Here is a 15,083-nt window from a genome sequence, read left to right as displayed (position 1 = left end):
CTCCACACACAGGAATATGTTTTACCTTCTGTTGTTAAAAAAAAATTGTAGCAAGCAGTAAATGCTTGTTTTGTCAATTCGTTTGTCATGACAAACTGATTATTTCAACTATGGAAGCTGGGGGAAGAGACTACTCAAGCTTTGAAGGGGATTATTTTACTCCCCCCTCATGATATCTGAATTTATTCAATATACTAAAGGGTACAGGAATTTTCTTGTATGGGTGGTAAGTTTAGCATCATTCTTTCTAAGTAAAAGATGATAGGAATTCTCCAGTTCATAACCACCAGCAAAAAGTTTTTGTATGCGTTTATGTTTGTATGTGGTTGATATCTTCTTTCCCCCTTGTGCATTTCACTACATTGTATATTTTCATTCAGTAGTACAAATAATCTAGGTTAGTTTATGGAAAGCATACTTAACTGATGTACACCTTTAATGGTTTTGTGTAATTTGAATGTTACTAAATCTGGATACCATTTAATGTCATTGTGTTCAACTTGCAAGAGAAGAGATTACACCTAAACATTAGTAAGAAGTTCCTGAAGGGATTACTGTTTGGTGGTGGAATGGACTCTTTTTTATTGAAGGTCTTTAAAAAGAGGATGAATTTTTGTTGGGTCCTCTTCAGCCATTTGCAAAGGGAGCCAGCCATTGCTGCCAAGATCTTTGGATATGGTTTATCACTTTGATCCAACATGTATCTGTCATAAAATAAAAGGACACCCAAGATGTGACTATATGGTGTCTTAGAGGTCTGGCAAGGTGGGAGGGAGGTGTGCCATTATTTGACTATGGTCTGAGTCAGCCTATTCATTCTTGCTTTTACCTTCCATATAATGGTGGCAGCCCCTAACCTCCACACATTACAGGCTGACTGAGAAGTGACAGCATTCTGTTCTGCAAAGCTGCTTATCTTCAGGCCATTGTCACTGATGGACATATTCACTGTCATTTTACAGGGCAAACCCCAATGTCTCTTAATAGAAAATTACTGAACTAGATAATTATCAGATGATTTGCAACCCTGTGATTCTGAAAGTTTAACCAAGTTCCTAATTTTGTTGTTTTTGAACATCTTTATGTTTGATTCCTGAACAAAAATCAACTTGGTTACTCCTTGACTGTTTCAGTTGCTGATGTTTGATCAGAATGAGTGGATTAGGGGAGAACTCCTTGGACAGCATGACCAGTGATTCAAGAAAACGCAAGCCATTGCCCTGTGATACCCCAGGACCAGGGTAGCGAGTATTCATTTTGTTACTTTATTATGGAATATTTATAGATAGTGAATGAATTTTTCAGTATTTAAATCTGAAACGTGTCAGTTTCAAATATCAGTAGATGGCACATTTAACATACTGAAATTCATGTATGTGAAACCAAGTAAGATTGTATTTTTGTAGGAAAAAGTTGCTGTTTAACTATAGTTGCATGTAAAATTCCTTGTAAATTAATCATTAATTTATGTGAAGTAGGAGCTTGATTTTTTTAATATAAAAGGCCCTAGAAAAACATAAATATACAAATTTGTGTTTTAATTAAGCCAAATACTAATGAAAAATCTTTTATGACTTTTTAAAAAAGAATATATACTTAACATTTGCATTTAAAAAAAACACCATACAGAGATGTTTATATGGGGCCTGCCAACCTTTAGAAGTAAAAAGTATGTCCTGTTGCAAAATATTATGTCCTTTTCAACAGATTGCTACCTGTCTCTCCCCTTTAAGGGTATTATTTCTTACTCTTTCTCTAGTTTTTGTGTCTATATATACAACATTTACCAAATGCAAAATGTCCCTAACAATTCTGGACATTTGCAAGTAGTATTCCTATTCTGATCCAAGAAACATATTCAGGGGGGGCCACACAGCAAAATACAGTCGTCCCTCTGTATTCACAGGGGTTAGGGGCAAAGGACCCTCATGAATTGGAAAATTTCACAAGTAATCCCTCCTCCCAGTTTCAGAGCTACAGGGAGAGGTTAGAGAAGAGAGTGCTCATGCGTTTGCCTCTCTTACCTCCTCTGATGCCTCAGAGATCTTGCATGAGTTCTCTGAGGCATCATAAGGAGGCCGTGGGACTTGCACACGCTGCTCTCACTCCTCGTCTTCACCCCAAGCAAGCACTCTGAGGCATCGAGGAAGGGAGAGAGAAGTGTGTGTAACATTCCCCCTCCTCCCTTCTAATGCTTCAGAGAGCGTGCCTCAGCTCTCTGAAGCATCAGAATGAAGGTGGGGGACTCACTTTCCCTTCCTCTGGCTACTGCCGCCCAGGAAAGCCTTGGGAGAAGCCTCCCCCAAGCCCTTCCAAGGCAGCAGGTGCTCAGGGAAAGGCAGTCCTCTCTTCTCTGGACCATGCTGCCCTGGAAAGTCTTGGGAAAAGCCTCCCCCAAGCCCTTCCAAGGTGGCAAGAGCTCAGGGGAAGGGAGTCCTCTCCTCTTCCGGACCCTGCTGCCCTGGAAAGCCTAAGGAGAAAGAAAAAGAAAGAAAGAGGTTGCCTCTCTTTCTTCTCGCTATTGCCCTGTAGCTGGCTGAGCTGGGCTAGTTACAGAGTGGTAGGGAAGGGGTCGAGAAGAGAGGGAGTGTGTGTGCTTGTGGCTGCCTTGACCTCGTGAATGATCAAAACCATGAGTTCCAAAAACCGTGAATATGGAGGGACATCTGTACAATAAAATCCTAAATCCACAAAAGAATGATGCCTTTATTAGCCAGCCAAAATGCACAATGTTGGCAGATGCCACTCTCCTTCTTGGCCATGTAGGGACCAAGAAGGCAAAGAACATTAACATTTAAACTCTATTAGTGTCAGTAAAGTAACTTCTCTTGGGATCCAGGCTGTCTCTGTCCTGGATGGTTTTTAAACATTTTTTTGTCTGATGAAAAAAACAATGGAGCTTTGAAAGCTAGTATGATGTACGTTGTGCATTTGGGTTGGCCAGTAAGATATTGCTGTTCTGTGGATTTTGTATTTTGTCATATTCTGATTCTCCCTAATGATGAGCCATGAAAAGTGGTGGCCCTCTAGATATTGATAAACTGCCCTAGGCTGTCTAATAGTTTATGAAAATTGGAGGCCAACAACATCTGAAGGGCCATAGGTTCCCCAGTCATGCTTGAAGAGATGTGTTTTCACTAAGTAGTTATAATTTTTCCAGCTAGACTTGCCTGTTCTTCCTCACTTGATTGCTTGTTGATGTGAAGTTTGAGAAATATTTATCTTTATCCTTGTTCAGCAGCCAGTTTTCCCCACAGGCCACTTTGAGAAGCATGTGAAGGGTGTGAAGTCGAAGGCTTTTAAGGCTGGCATCCATAGTATTTTGTGGGTTTTTCAGGCTATGTGACTATATTCTCTGAAGATGCCAACCACAGATGCTGGCGAAATGTGAGGAATAAACTCTTCTAGAACATGGCCACATAGCCTGAAAAACCCACAAAAAACATGTGAAGGGTATTGGTCTAGAATCTTGGCCCCTTCCCTCAAAGGCTGTAAGGAAGCTATTTTGTCCCAGGGATGCAGGATGGTTGTGGTATGGCCTTTCTAAGGGGATTGGTTTTGACTTGGTGAACTCCAGCAGCTGATCATGTAAAATATTTGCATTTTATCTCTGTGGGCACTTAGTATGATGAAAATGAATCCACTAGGATATATGTACATTTAATTGAGTAATTAGACAATAAATTAATTGTGCGAAGAGACCCTAAGTCATGAAGCTTAACTGCATGTATTCTTGTTTTTAGTTTAATTTGCAGTGGGGAGAAACGTCGACGTGAACAAGAAAGCAAATATATTGAAGAACTGGCTGAGCTGATATCTGCTAATCTCAGTGACATTGACAATTTCAATGTCAAGCCGGATAAATGTGCAATTTTAAAGGAAACTGTTAGACAAATACGGCAGATAAAGGAACAAGGCAAGACTTGGATTCTTAAATTATAAAAGCAACATTATATTTAAAGTTATTTATCATTTTCAGATAATCTGATATAGAGTCTGTTTAAGGCTAGCTTTTAAGTATAGAACATTTGTTACATTTTTGTTCTCTGTTAAGCACTTGATTAAGTTCTGTTAACATTAACAAAAAAGCTGCTGGAAATAGAACATAATTGGGGCCAGAATGTACAAATTGAAGGACAGACTGACAAATTTTCTTAACTGAATCCTAGCTTGCATTCACTATCTTGTTATAGTCTTTGTAGGTCTTTTAGGGACAAGTCCAAACAGTATTGAGATTCCAATATTTTATCCAAAGTTAATTCAGAAACAAGGTTTCAGCCCCATGAATCTCTTTGATTCATTCTTTTCCCATTCACCAAAAAGGCAAACATTAACAACTGAACTGATGGCATTTTGAAAGAAAGGAGGCCTTATCCTGCAAGGTTAAGATTTCCAACATTCATATAAGTGTTGATTTGCTAATAAGTTGTAAGCTATAAGAAATGTAAGAAAGTAATAGTTGAAGGATCATGTGGTCTGTTGGTGGCCATGTTGAATCTATTTTCAAATGATAAATCAATGCTTGCATAAATCTCATTGATTCAGTGGGTCTACTCTTGTTGAGATTACCAATAATGTTAATGCCTTGTGTGTATAATTGTAGATAATGCATTTTCTCTCTAGCCCTTTAATTAAAATCTCATTGCCCTTATCAAAAGAATTTCAGTGTTAGGCTGGCAACATTTTTTCTATACTGGAGAGAGAGAGAATATCACTTTGTGAATATACTGTGATCAATATTGATTGTATTCTCACATTAATTCCATAGTTATATTTTGTTTTCATTGCAGATTTTAAAGATACTGTATTTATCTAATTTCAGGAAAAGCAGCTTCCAATGATGATGATGTTCAGAAGGCAGATGTATCTTCAACAGGTCAAGGTGTCATTGATAAAGATTCATTGGGACCTCTTTTGTTACAGGCAAGCTTAACACTTATTCTATTCCTGTACTCATTGATCAGAACAATGTATATTATAACATTAAGGGGTGGTTTTTGTTTTTGTTTTCTTTGGCTTGATAAGTGATTTTACTGTAGACATGCTGATATATAGGAGAAATTTCAGAAAGCCTTTGTCATCAAAATACTTCAGAGGGTTTTTGTTTTGTATTTTGGTGAAGATAATTGACACATACATTGTACAGCATTTTAAACACTGGGGGTGCAGTCCCTCTCCTTGCTACCAAAGCAATTAGATGTTGAGAGATCTCCTTAGAGATGTAGAGTAGGGTGGTAAAGGAACTGTATCTGTCCAGATACCTTTGACTTACAATTGCTGCCAGAATTACCCAGAATCACTAGTGATATAAGTTTGAGACTTGCAGTCCAAAATATATAGAAGGCCACATTTGCCTACTTTTGGTGTGTGGTGCAATCCAGTTTTTTCTTCATTAATGAGTATATAGCCAAAGCTGTTAAGTCAAAGTATTTGATGACTGAGCATAAGAGAGAAAGCTAAATGGAAAAATGTAAGTGGAATGCATTGGATGCCAATTTTTGTAATGCATTCTTCTGTTGAATGTGTATGTTACTTCAAAAACTATTTACAGAAGCTTTTCTTAACCTCGGTGTGGAGAGTGGCATTATATTGTTTGGTTCTCATTGCATAAGAAGTGATTAACAGTGTGAAAGAGTTCACTGTGACAGAAACAAGATCGCTCCATGTTTCTACCTAATAGGTATAAATTGAGCTAATAGGTTGCTCAGTATAGGTTTCTCTATATGCCTTCATGTATATACCTATATGCCTTCATGTATTCATACACTAACCATCTTTCCTGTGCCCACATGCATGCCCTGTACATATCCATTGCTATTCTGTCACAATAGCTCTTCACACAAGCTGCTGTTCTGTATACACATGGAAGTACATGACATGTAATCCAGTGGAGCTTTCTTCTGAGTAGAATTCTGTAGGATCACATTTCATGCAACCTGTTTCCAAATGTGAATAACTGTTTGGAATCTAGGGCTGGGAACTGTGTGGCCTCCCAGATGTTGTTGAACTTCAACTGATAGCATTCTTCATTATTGGCACCACTCTCGGAGGCTCCTGGAAACTGCAGCAGCATCTGGAGGACTACGCAATTTCAATCTCTAATTGAGATATATAGTGTGTATGCCTACATTTTGGGTTATACCTTGTCATATTTTTCTTTTCAGGCACTGGATGGATTCTTGTTTGTAGTCAATCGAGATGGGAACATTGTATTTGTATCTGAAAATGTCACTCAGTATTTGCAATATAAACAAGAGGACTTGGTTAATACAAGTGTTTACAGTATTTTGCATGAGGAAGATCGGAAGGATTTCCTTAAAAATTTACCAAAATCTGCAGGTAATAAAGTTAACATTCATTAGGTTTGTCAGCTGTGCAAAATGACCAGTATAAACAGAAATCTAGCTTCTAGAACAAAAGTTTGAATGTTAAGCAAAATATTAATGTTTCCTTTTCAAATTATTTTTTAGCTATTTCACCTGTTATTTTAACATGGCCATTTCCCCAGCAAGTTAGTGTTCATATAAAAAAGCATTGTGTCTAGGTAGATTACATTTTGATTTCTTGTGTATAACCACACTTTTATTTTTTAAAAACCTTAAAATATAGTTTCGTTAAGTGTGAAGATCTAAGATGTGTGTTATTAAGTTCACACATCTTAAATTTACTTCCTATATAATCCTCATTAAGAAGGAAGGTTTCTGTATTTGTTCTGTATATATGTGTAAAGCCATTTTCTGCCCAAATTGTAACAGTTTGTTTTCAATATATACGATTTTAGTGAATGGAGTTTCTTGGACCAATGAAGCACCTAGACAGAAGAGTCACACATTTAATTGTCGCATGATGGTGAAAACAGTACATGATTTTCTGGAAGATGTAGGGAGCAACCAAGATACACATCAAAGATTTGAAACCATGCAGTGTTTTGCTTTATCTCAGCCAAGAGCTATGTTAGAAGAAGGTGAAGGTAATGAAAAATTTCTTCTTAGTGATTGTTCATTAATTCCATGAAATTTCATTTACAATGGAATGTGTAGTGTACTTTTGAAAGAGCTTAATACTAAGATATCAGTTGTTATCACTGTAGCCCACGATCCTTTTTATTATTATTATTATTTTAGAAAATGCACTTCAAGATATGTACCTCATATATCTTCCATGAACAGTTTAACTTTCTTTTGCTGAGGTGCAAATATAGTAACTTCAGCTTCAGTGTCTCACTCTCTGCATTACTCATTGGTTCTATTTCAAGTTGAGAAAAATCTTATTCAGAACAACCATTCAGTGAAAGCTATCTTATCATATTTTATTAATAACTTGTACTTGTGTGACTACGAAACAAATAACTTTGTGAAATCGAAAAAAGTTTTGTAGTGTATTTGTTAGTCTGCTCTTTTGAGCACCAGGATATATCAGTTCTTGTCTCCTTTGAAAGAATAGATATTCATATCCTATATATCTCCCATTTCAAATAATGCATTACAGTACAATGCTGAAGTAATTATAAATATACTTACATATTGTTTTTGTGTTTTTTTGGTGTGTGTGTATGTATGTATGTATAGTGTAGAAAATTTCCCAACCCACGTTTCTGCCTGTAACCAGTGGTCTGAGCCATGGGAGTTGCCACTTCTTGCTATGAGATGAGCCCTTTCAACTCCTGTTAGAAGCTGATGATGTTTCTTCATTTCTGTCAATACCATAGAACACTTGTGTTTTTTAAAACTGCCTAATTACTTATAAATTGTAACCCACAATGATTTAATTGCAGATTTGCAGACTTGCATGATATGTGTGGCACGTCGTATCTCTACATTGGAAAGGGTATTTTCACCAAATACAGAAAGCTTTGTTACTAGGCATGATCTTTCAGGTGAGAAATATAAGTGTATAATTCATTAAATCTGTTTTCATTCACATAAGAACAAAGCCACTTTCGTGTAATTCTTATATATTGTATAACTGTTGTTTTAAAATGAGTTATTATTTATTCCTGTAGAAGATTTATATTTCTTGTTGCTGTGTCCTTTCAAGTGGTTTTCAACTTATGGCAACCTTAAGGTGAACCTATCGTGGGAGTTTTCTTGGCATGATGGTTCAGAGGGGTTCTGCCTTTCTTTCCTCTGAGGCTAAGGGCTTGTCTACACTGCTGAAAAACATTGCAGTCACCCAGAAGTCAGTGCTGGCAATTCTCCAAGACATATGACTACTTCTGGAGAGAATCTATCATTTCTGGCCCTTACTCTGACTTTGCTTCAAGTAAGTAAAGTCAGGGAAAATCCCAGAGTTTTCAGGGAAGCCCAGAGTGCCTTAGGTTTTTATGGCCATGTGGACAGCTGGATTGGGTCCCATTTGGTCGATCTAGTTATCCACACATTCAGAGCTACACCAAGCCCCTTAACCTGTGCTGACCTTTTGCTGAGGTCCAAATAGGGCACCTGTCTGATCAACAAGGGAGGGGTAGAGCAACTCCCCTTCCTAGACTGAATGGCTGGATGCCTCCTGGAGACACCTACTGGACAGCTTTTGGAAACTTATTTGTATTCTGACAGATTTTGAAAACTGACTTCAAAGTCTTTTAAGAATCTGTTTTTTATTTTTAACTCAATGCATATGTTTAAAACGTTTAATGTAGACAGATCTATCACATTTTAGCTTTTGGGGGGCTATTTGTGCTTTTATTTATACATTTTAAAATTGCTGTGTGGTAGCTTGAGTCCCACTTCTGGGAAAGAGATGTGATCTAAATAATTGAGCTAAGAACAGCTTAACCAGCAAAAAACTTTGAACTAAAAAAGGTTGGCAGCATGTGGCTACTGCTGATATTTATGTGTCATACTAGAAGTGAAAAAGAAAAAGCTTTTTAAGAATAGTCTTGGAGAGATGGATGGACCTTATGTGGAATTTCAGGTTGCAACCTTGACAATGGATATTCAGTCCATCTTGTTAAACAGAGAGGATAAATTAATTCCAGATTTCAGTGTGCACAGTTCATGTCTTGTTTGGTCTCATAGCAGTTTTTAATACTGAAGAACACTGAAAAGTATCCAGTGCTACTTTAATTTTATTCAGCTTTTATTCATTCATACAATTTATTTGTGTCTCACTTTCCCTTCAAAAGAGAGCCCAAGGTGACTATCAAAAGTGCACAAAAACAAAGAGAATAATATAACCATGTTTGCAAAATTCCAGTATTTTTAAAAATTAAATATTTTTCTAATCAACAGGTAAGCTTGTTAACATAGATACAAACTCCCTCAGGTCCATGAAACCTGGATGCGAAGATACGATCCGTCGTTGTATTCAACGATTTTTATGTCAAAACGAAGGACAGCCCTGGTCAAACAAACGACATTATCAAGAAGGTAATTCCTCATATTTGAAAAAGCCAGATTTTCTTTTAAGTCGTTCTGCTCTTGGTTTCAGATCTAGAACAAATCCAAAATCAATGAATATCAGTATTCAGAAATGCATTTAAGGTTTTAAAAAGTAATGTGTTGTCTATTTGTGGTACACACATTGAACTGATTCTGTTTGCTACATTTATATTGAGATGTAAAGAAAAAATAGGGTGCTGTTGTCTTTCTGTTGTGAGGGTAAATTTATAATAGTCATGTTGTAAAAGGTAAATTATAACTATAAGACATGAATATCAGAATGAGTCAGATGGACGTAAAAGGGCGTGATAGATGGGATGTACCTATATTTTGTTTTTCTTTATTGGAGAGACCAGGGTTTCATTAATGTGAATATGTTTCCACACATCATATAATTAACCTTGTTAAATACATTTTCCCCTCATGGCTAGTTTTGTGATGTATAACAAATGAACACAAAACAACATCAGCACTAGGTGATAATTAGTCCTGTTGACATTTTTTGTGGTAGGGGGAGGTAAGGAGAGCACATTGGGTCACCTTCATTGAATAGACACATACAATTAAGTGATATTTGTTCTTTCACTATATACAAGATCAAGGCTGAAACAGTTGTGCTTGTTTGTCTTTGTGTAATGTATGAAAATACTTAGAAGAAAGCTTAAGATTCATGTCTAGTTTGTGAAATGTGTAATTGTCTTTAAAGAGTATACTCTTTTATTGAATGTTTAAATACATTTTTTTAGCATCATTATATTAAAACAGGACAGATATGAAGATTACTTTTACATAGATTTTATTATATAAATGTAAATGCCTTGTTTTTAAATAAAAGATAATAGAATGCAGCAAGGTTGTGTGGACTTACTCAAAAGTTGTTTTAGGTTTTTTTTCTTACTCAAGTGGCCTTTTCTTGAAGATCTTTGGTATAATAGCAGTTTTATATTGCTTTGATATTGATTGAACAGGTTCTTGCTGTTCTAATAGCATATCTTCTTCCCAACAGCTTATATACAAGGCCATGCAGAAACACCATTCTATCGGTTTTCCTTAGCAGATGGAACACTAGTGATAGCACAGACAAAAAGTAAACTGTTCCGAAATCCAGTTACCAATGATCGCCATGGGTTTATCTCCACTCACTTTCTTCAAAGGTAAAAACAGTTTGAAGAGTACTTGCTTTCATTAAACATTTAGGTTGGCATTCCTTTGATGATCTACATGGGTGTCACTTTGTGTTTAGAACAGAAGATAGCATATACGTGCAAAAGCTGTGAAGGAAACATTGTAGAAGTGACTGCTTGAAGAACATAGATTTTATCTGCCCTTCCTTGCCACTGCTATGCAATCCTGGAAGAACCACACTTTCTAGCACAGTTCACCACTAGGATTCCAGCCTTAGAAGGCAGAATGTAAGAAATTAAAAGCATGGTTTCAGTAGAGTGAGTTACTAATCTATCAGAACAAAAAACTGGAAAGCACGTACTCACAGTAATAAAATAATAATAATAAAATCTTTATTTATATTTCCCGCTTCTCCCCATGGATCGAGGCGGGAGCACAATAGATAAAATCAGCATTACAATACATAGATTTTCACAAACTCACACATTTCTACAATATATAGATTACGGGTCAATTATAAAGACAGTAGAAAAATAAAGGAAACAAAGTCCCATCTGCTGTGTGATGGTCCAAAAACCTTTAATTTCTTTTGAAAGCCCAACATATTTCGACCTTGTCACTAATTGGCCTTCTTCAGGGGCTATTACCAGAAATTTCTCGATTTGCAGTCTTCACTCTCAATCAAAGTGGACCCTCTGAGTATTAGAAGAAAGGTAAAAATGCTTCCTGCAGCAAGCTTAAATTATTCCATGATGACACACTTTTTAAAATACGCTATGAAAGTACTCGCAGTCACTTTTTTCTCCATTGGACAAGAATAGAATGACACATCACCTCAGCATTTAATTCACCGTATATGTAATACACTAATGCTGTGCGTATGTGTAATTTTCAGAGAACAAAATGGATATCGACCAAATACTGGTACAATGGGACAGAGCATCAGAGCATCTACCACTGGGGGCACAAATTCAGGTGGTGGTGTTATGAATATGCTGCCTGGGCCAAACATACCTTTGCAGAACAGGACCTATGGCATGGGAGATCCTAACTTAATAGGACAGATGAGTGGTGCTAGATATGGTGGTCCTGGAAATATGGGAACAGTGAACTCTGGACAAGGAATGCAGTCTTCTCCTTATCAGAGTAACTATGGATTAAATATGAGCAGCCCACCACATGGCAGCCCAGGTTTGAATTCCAATCAACAGAATTTAATGATATCCCCTAGGAATCGTGGGAGTCCAAAAGTGAATTCACATCAGTTTTCTCCTGTAACAGGTAAGTCTTTTTCATTCGTTCATTCATTCATTCAAAAGGTTTTTTGTTTGTTTCAGAATGTGAAATCTTTTTCAGAATTTGAAGTCTGTTATGCATCTGACCATAGATAAGGATTTATTATTTCCAAGGTGTGGTAAACCATATTGAGGTGGTGTAGGATTTGGACTTGCAGCCCCCTGTGGATTGGATGGGGGCGGGGGGGGGGGTTCTACTTCTGTGCTTTGCCCAAGACCATGGATTCATTTCCCCTTCCGCTGATCTTTAACTACTATTTCCCAGGGTGGGTTACAGCATAAATATAAAGCAAAATCATCATCATCTGACCCATCATTCCACCAGTATATTATGAAATATGGAATATAGTTTTAGATCCCACTGGCTATGTATTGTGCTGTTTAAAATGTTCATCATTTATTAAATATGTTGTATTTCACTGAAGAGAGACAGTGTAGTGTAGTGGTTTGGACTACAACTCTAGAGACCAAGGTTCGATTCCCTGTTTGGCCATGGAAACCCACTGGGTAACCTTGAGTAAATCACATGCTCTCTGCCCCCAGAAAACCCCATGATCACTTTAGAGTCTCTGTAAATAGGAAATGACTTGAAAGCACACAACAACATTTCACTGAAAGGCATCAATAAATATAGACTTGGCTGTTTTCTCCAATAAGTTTTTCTTTCCTGTAGGTGTGCACTCTCCAATGGGACCTGCCAGCAATACTAGCAACAGCTTTTCAAGCAGCTCACTTAGTGCTCTTCAGGCCATTAGTGAGGGGGTTGGAACTTCTCTTCTGTCTACACTTTCTTCACCAGGTCCGAAACTGGACAGTTCTCCAAATATGAATGTTTCTCAACCGAGTAAAATGGGGAACCAAGACTCAAAGAGCCCCGCAGGCATATTTCCAGAGCAAAATCAGGTGGAGAGCTCTATGTGTCAGTCAAATAGCAGGGACTCTCTTGGTAACAAGGATAGTAAAGAGGAAAGCCTTGAAGGACCTGACCAAAGGGGACCAGCTGAAAGCAAAGGGCATAAAAAACTTCTTCAGTTACTTACTTGTTCCTCAGAGGACAGAGGGCATTCAACACTGTCAAACTCTCCCTTAGACTCTACTTGCAAAGAACCATCTACTAATGCTACAAGCCCTTCATCTGGAGTCTCCTCTTCTACCTCTGGAGGGGTTTCTTCATCAAACATGCAAGAGAAGCATAGGATTTTGCATAAGTTGCTACGGAATGGTAATTCTCCCGCAGAGGTAGCAAAAATCACTGCTGAAGCTACTGGCAAAGATACATACCATGATAGCAATACGGTTTCCTGTGGGGAAGGAGCAGTGAAACAAGAGCAAATGAGTCCTAAAAAGAAAGAGAACCATGCTCTGCTTAGATACTTACTGGACAAAGACGATGGAAAGGATCCACTTTCAAAGGACATTAAGCCTAAAGTAGAATGTTTAGACAGCAAAATGGGACAGTGCTGTAGTTCTGCCATACCTACATCAAGTCAAGAAAAAGAGATGAAAATAAAAACAGAACCCACAGAAGAGGTGAAGTATTCCAGTGTTAAACTGCAGCTAGGGCATAATTTCAGTTGCTACTACTAGGCAGAGTAGATTAAATGAATCAGTCACTGAATGGCAAGTCATCATGTGTGCAAAATTCATCAATTCATTGAGTCTGATTTAGGGTACATCTGCATTGTAGAAATAATGCAGTTTGATACCACTTTAATTGCCATGGCTCCATCTTACAGATTAGGGATTTGCAGTTTTGTGAGGTATCAGCACTCTTCGGCAGAGAAGGCTAAAGACCTTGTAAAACTACCAATCCATGGATTCCCCATAAGATGGCTCTACAACAAATAAAGTGGTGTCATACTGCATTATTTCTATAGTGTAGCTGCACCCTCTGTTGGAACAAGCAATTGGATTTTATGCCTTTGTTAATGAATTCTTAACTTATTTTTTTTAGATCAACAAATAAATTGATGAACTTATTTTCAAATAAGCTTGTAATGAAACAATGTCCTTTTCAAAGTACAGGGGTACCCCGGGTTACGAATTTAATTCGTTCCGCCGCCGCGTTCGTAACCCGAAAAGCTTTCGCAAGCCGAAAACCCATAGGCGCTAATGGGGAAAAGCCGCGATTTGGTGCGAAAAAGCGCCGAAAAGCACCAAAATTTCTTTCGTAACCCGAAATAACCTTCGTAACCCGGAACAGTTTTTTTCAATTGATTTTTTTCGTAACCCGGAAATTTCGTAAGGCGGCGCATTCGTATCCCGGGGTACCGCTGTATGTTTGACAAACCTTTGCCACCTGAACAATGAATGACTTGATATTGCAGAATGCTTTAAAAAGAATGTTAAGACTTTTTTCCATTGTCCATTCTTAAGTTATCAACAATATAATGTTAATGCTCTTTCCTTGTATTTAAATTATACATATGTAGAGTTCACAGCAGAACTATCCACGAAGAAACGTCCCTTCATCTATAAGAGACAAGGTAGAAAATGCCTTGAAACTTAGCCTTTGGGTTACGATAAGTCAGAAATGATTTGAAGGCACACAACAACGAAAACAAGAAGTGTGCCAGTCCTAAAACACATGCTACACATTAGTTTTTAAGCACATACATGAAAGAATTAAAATTAAGATCTGACAATACATTGGACTGGGTTTTTAGTGATTCAGGAAAGCCCTGACTGGTTGATCAACTAGACAGTACAATCTTCATTTTAAATTTTCCAAGATATCATCTATTTAAATTATATATATATACATGAGAAAGAATACACAAATGCAAATGAATCCATTTCTGTCCCCCATATTAGGACTAACCTGATATTTCTATGGGCTTCCAGCTAGCTGTTTTACAAGTTATTAGTAATTTTCAGATGGAAATTTAAAGAATGAAATTAATTTGTAAATATTTATTCTTCATTTCAGATGAGTGGAGATTTGGTGGATAATTTAGATGCAATTTTGGGTGATCTAACTAGCTCAGATTTTTGCAGTAATCCCGTGTCTACGAATGGGAGTAATATGGGGAATAAGCAACCGTTATGTCAAGGAAATATGTCACACGGTAAAGAGCTTTTCTTCAACTAAACATTGTTTTACTTCAATCATTGTATTTCATAAATGCATGTTTAAGCTATGCTCCCCCCCTCTTTTTTTTAATTCCCAGGAAGTAAGCTTAGTCTTTGTTGGTTGTTTTTTTAGTGCTAAAGTATAATTATCCAGCAGACATATACTATAATACCTGATAGTGAACTTCAGAGACGTTGAGCTTTTTAAATC

General features: G+C 37.2%; 1 protein-coding gene across 7 annotated transcripts in view; it reads left to right on the top strand.

The window, feature by feature from the left end:
* Positions 1 to 15,083, top strand: part of NCOA3 (nuclear receptor coactivator 3) — a 1,019,275-nt gene that overhangs the window by 973,339 nt on the left and 30,853 nt on the right. For all 7 annotated transcript variants that reach the window (XM_042465907.1, XM_042465905.1, XM_042465903.1 and 4 more), the window contains 11 exons: positions 1,134 to 1,241; positions 3,744 to 3,916; positions 4,823 to 4,923; positions 6,165 to 6,339; positions 6,782 to 6,970; positions 7,775 to 7,876; positions 9,231 to 9,368; positions 10,387 to 10,534; positions 11,401 to 11,786; positions 12,474 to 13,330; positions 14,730 to 14,868. In XM_042465907.1, the coding sequence (XP_042321841.1) occupies positions 1,153 to 1,241; positions 3,744 to 3,916; positions 4,823 to 4,923; positions 6,165 to 6,339; positions 6,782 to 6,970; positions 7,775 to 7,876; positions 9,231 to 9,368; positions 10,387 to 10,534; positions 11,401 to 11,786; positions 12,474 to 13,330; positions 14,730 to 14,868 (2,497 nt within the window). In that variant the 5' untranslated portion in view covers positions 1,134 to 1,152. The remainder of the gene's footprint in view (positions 1 to 1,133; positions 1,242 to 3,743; positions 3,917 to 4,822; positions 4,924 to 6,164; positions 6,340 to 6,781; positions 6,971 to 7,774; positions 7,877 to 9,230; positions 9,369 to 10,386; positions 10,535 to 11,400; positions 11,787 to 12,473; positions 13,331 to 14,729; positions 14,869 to 15,083) is intronic.

This window comes from Sceloporus undulatus, chromosome 4, assembly GCF_019175285.1.
Source record: "Sceloporus undulatus isolate JIND9_A2432 ecotype Alabama chromosome 4, SceUnd_v1.1, whole genome shotgun sequence".
NCBI classification, from domain to species: domain Eukaryota; kingdom Metazoa; phylum Chordata; class Lepidosauria; order Squamata; family Phrynosomatidae; genus Sceloporus; species Sceloporus undulatus.
The sequence above is the reverse complement of the archived record's forward strand: the minus strand, read 5'-3'. Positions and strand labels throughout refer to the sequence as shown.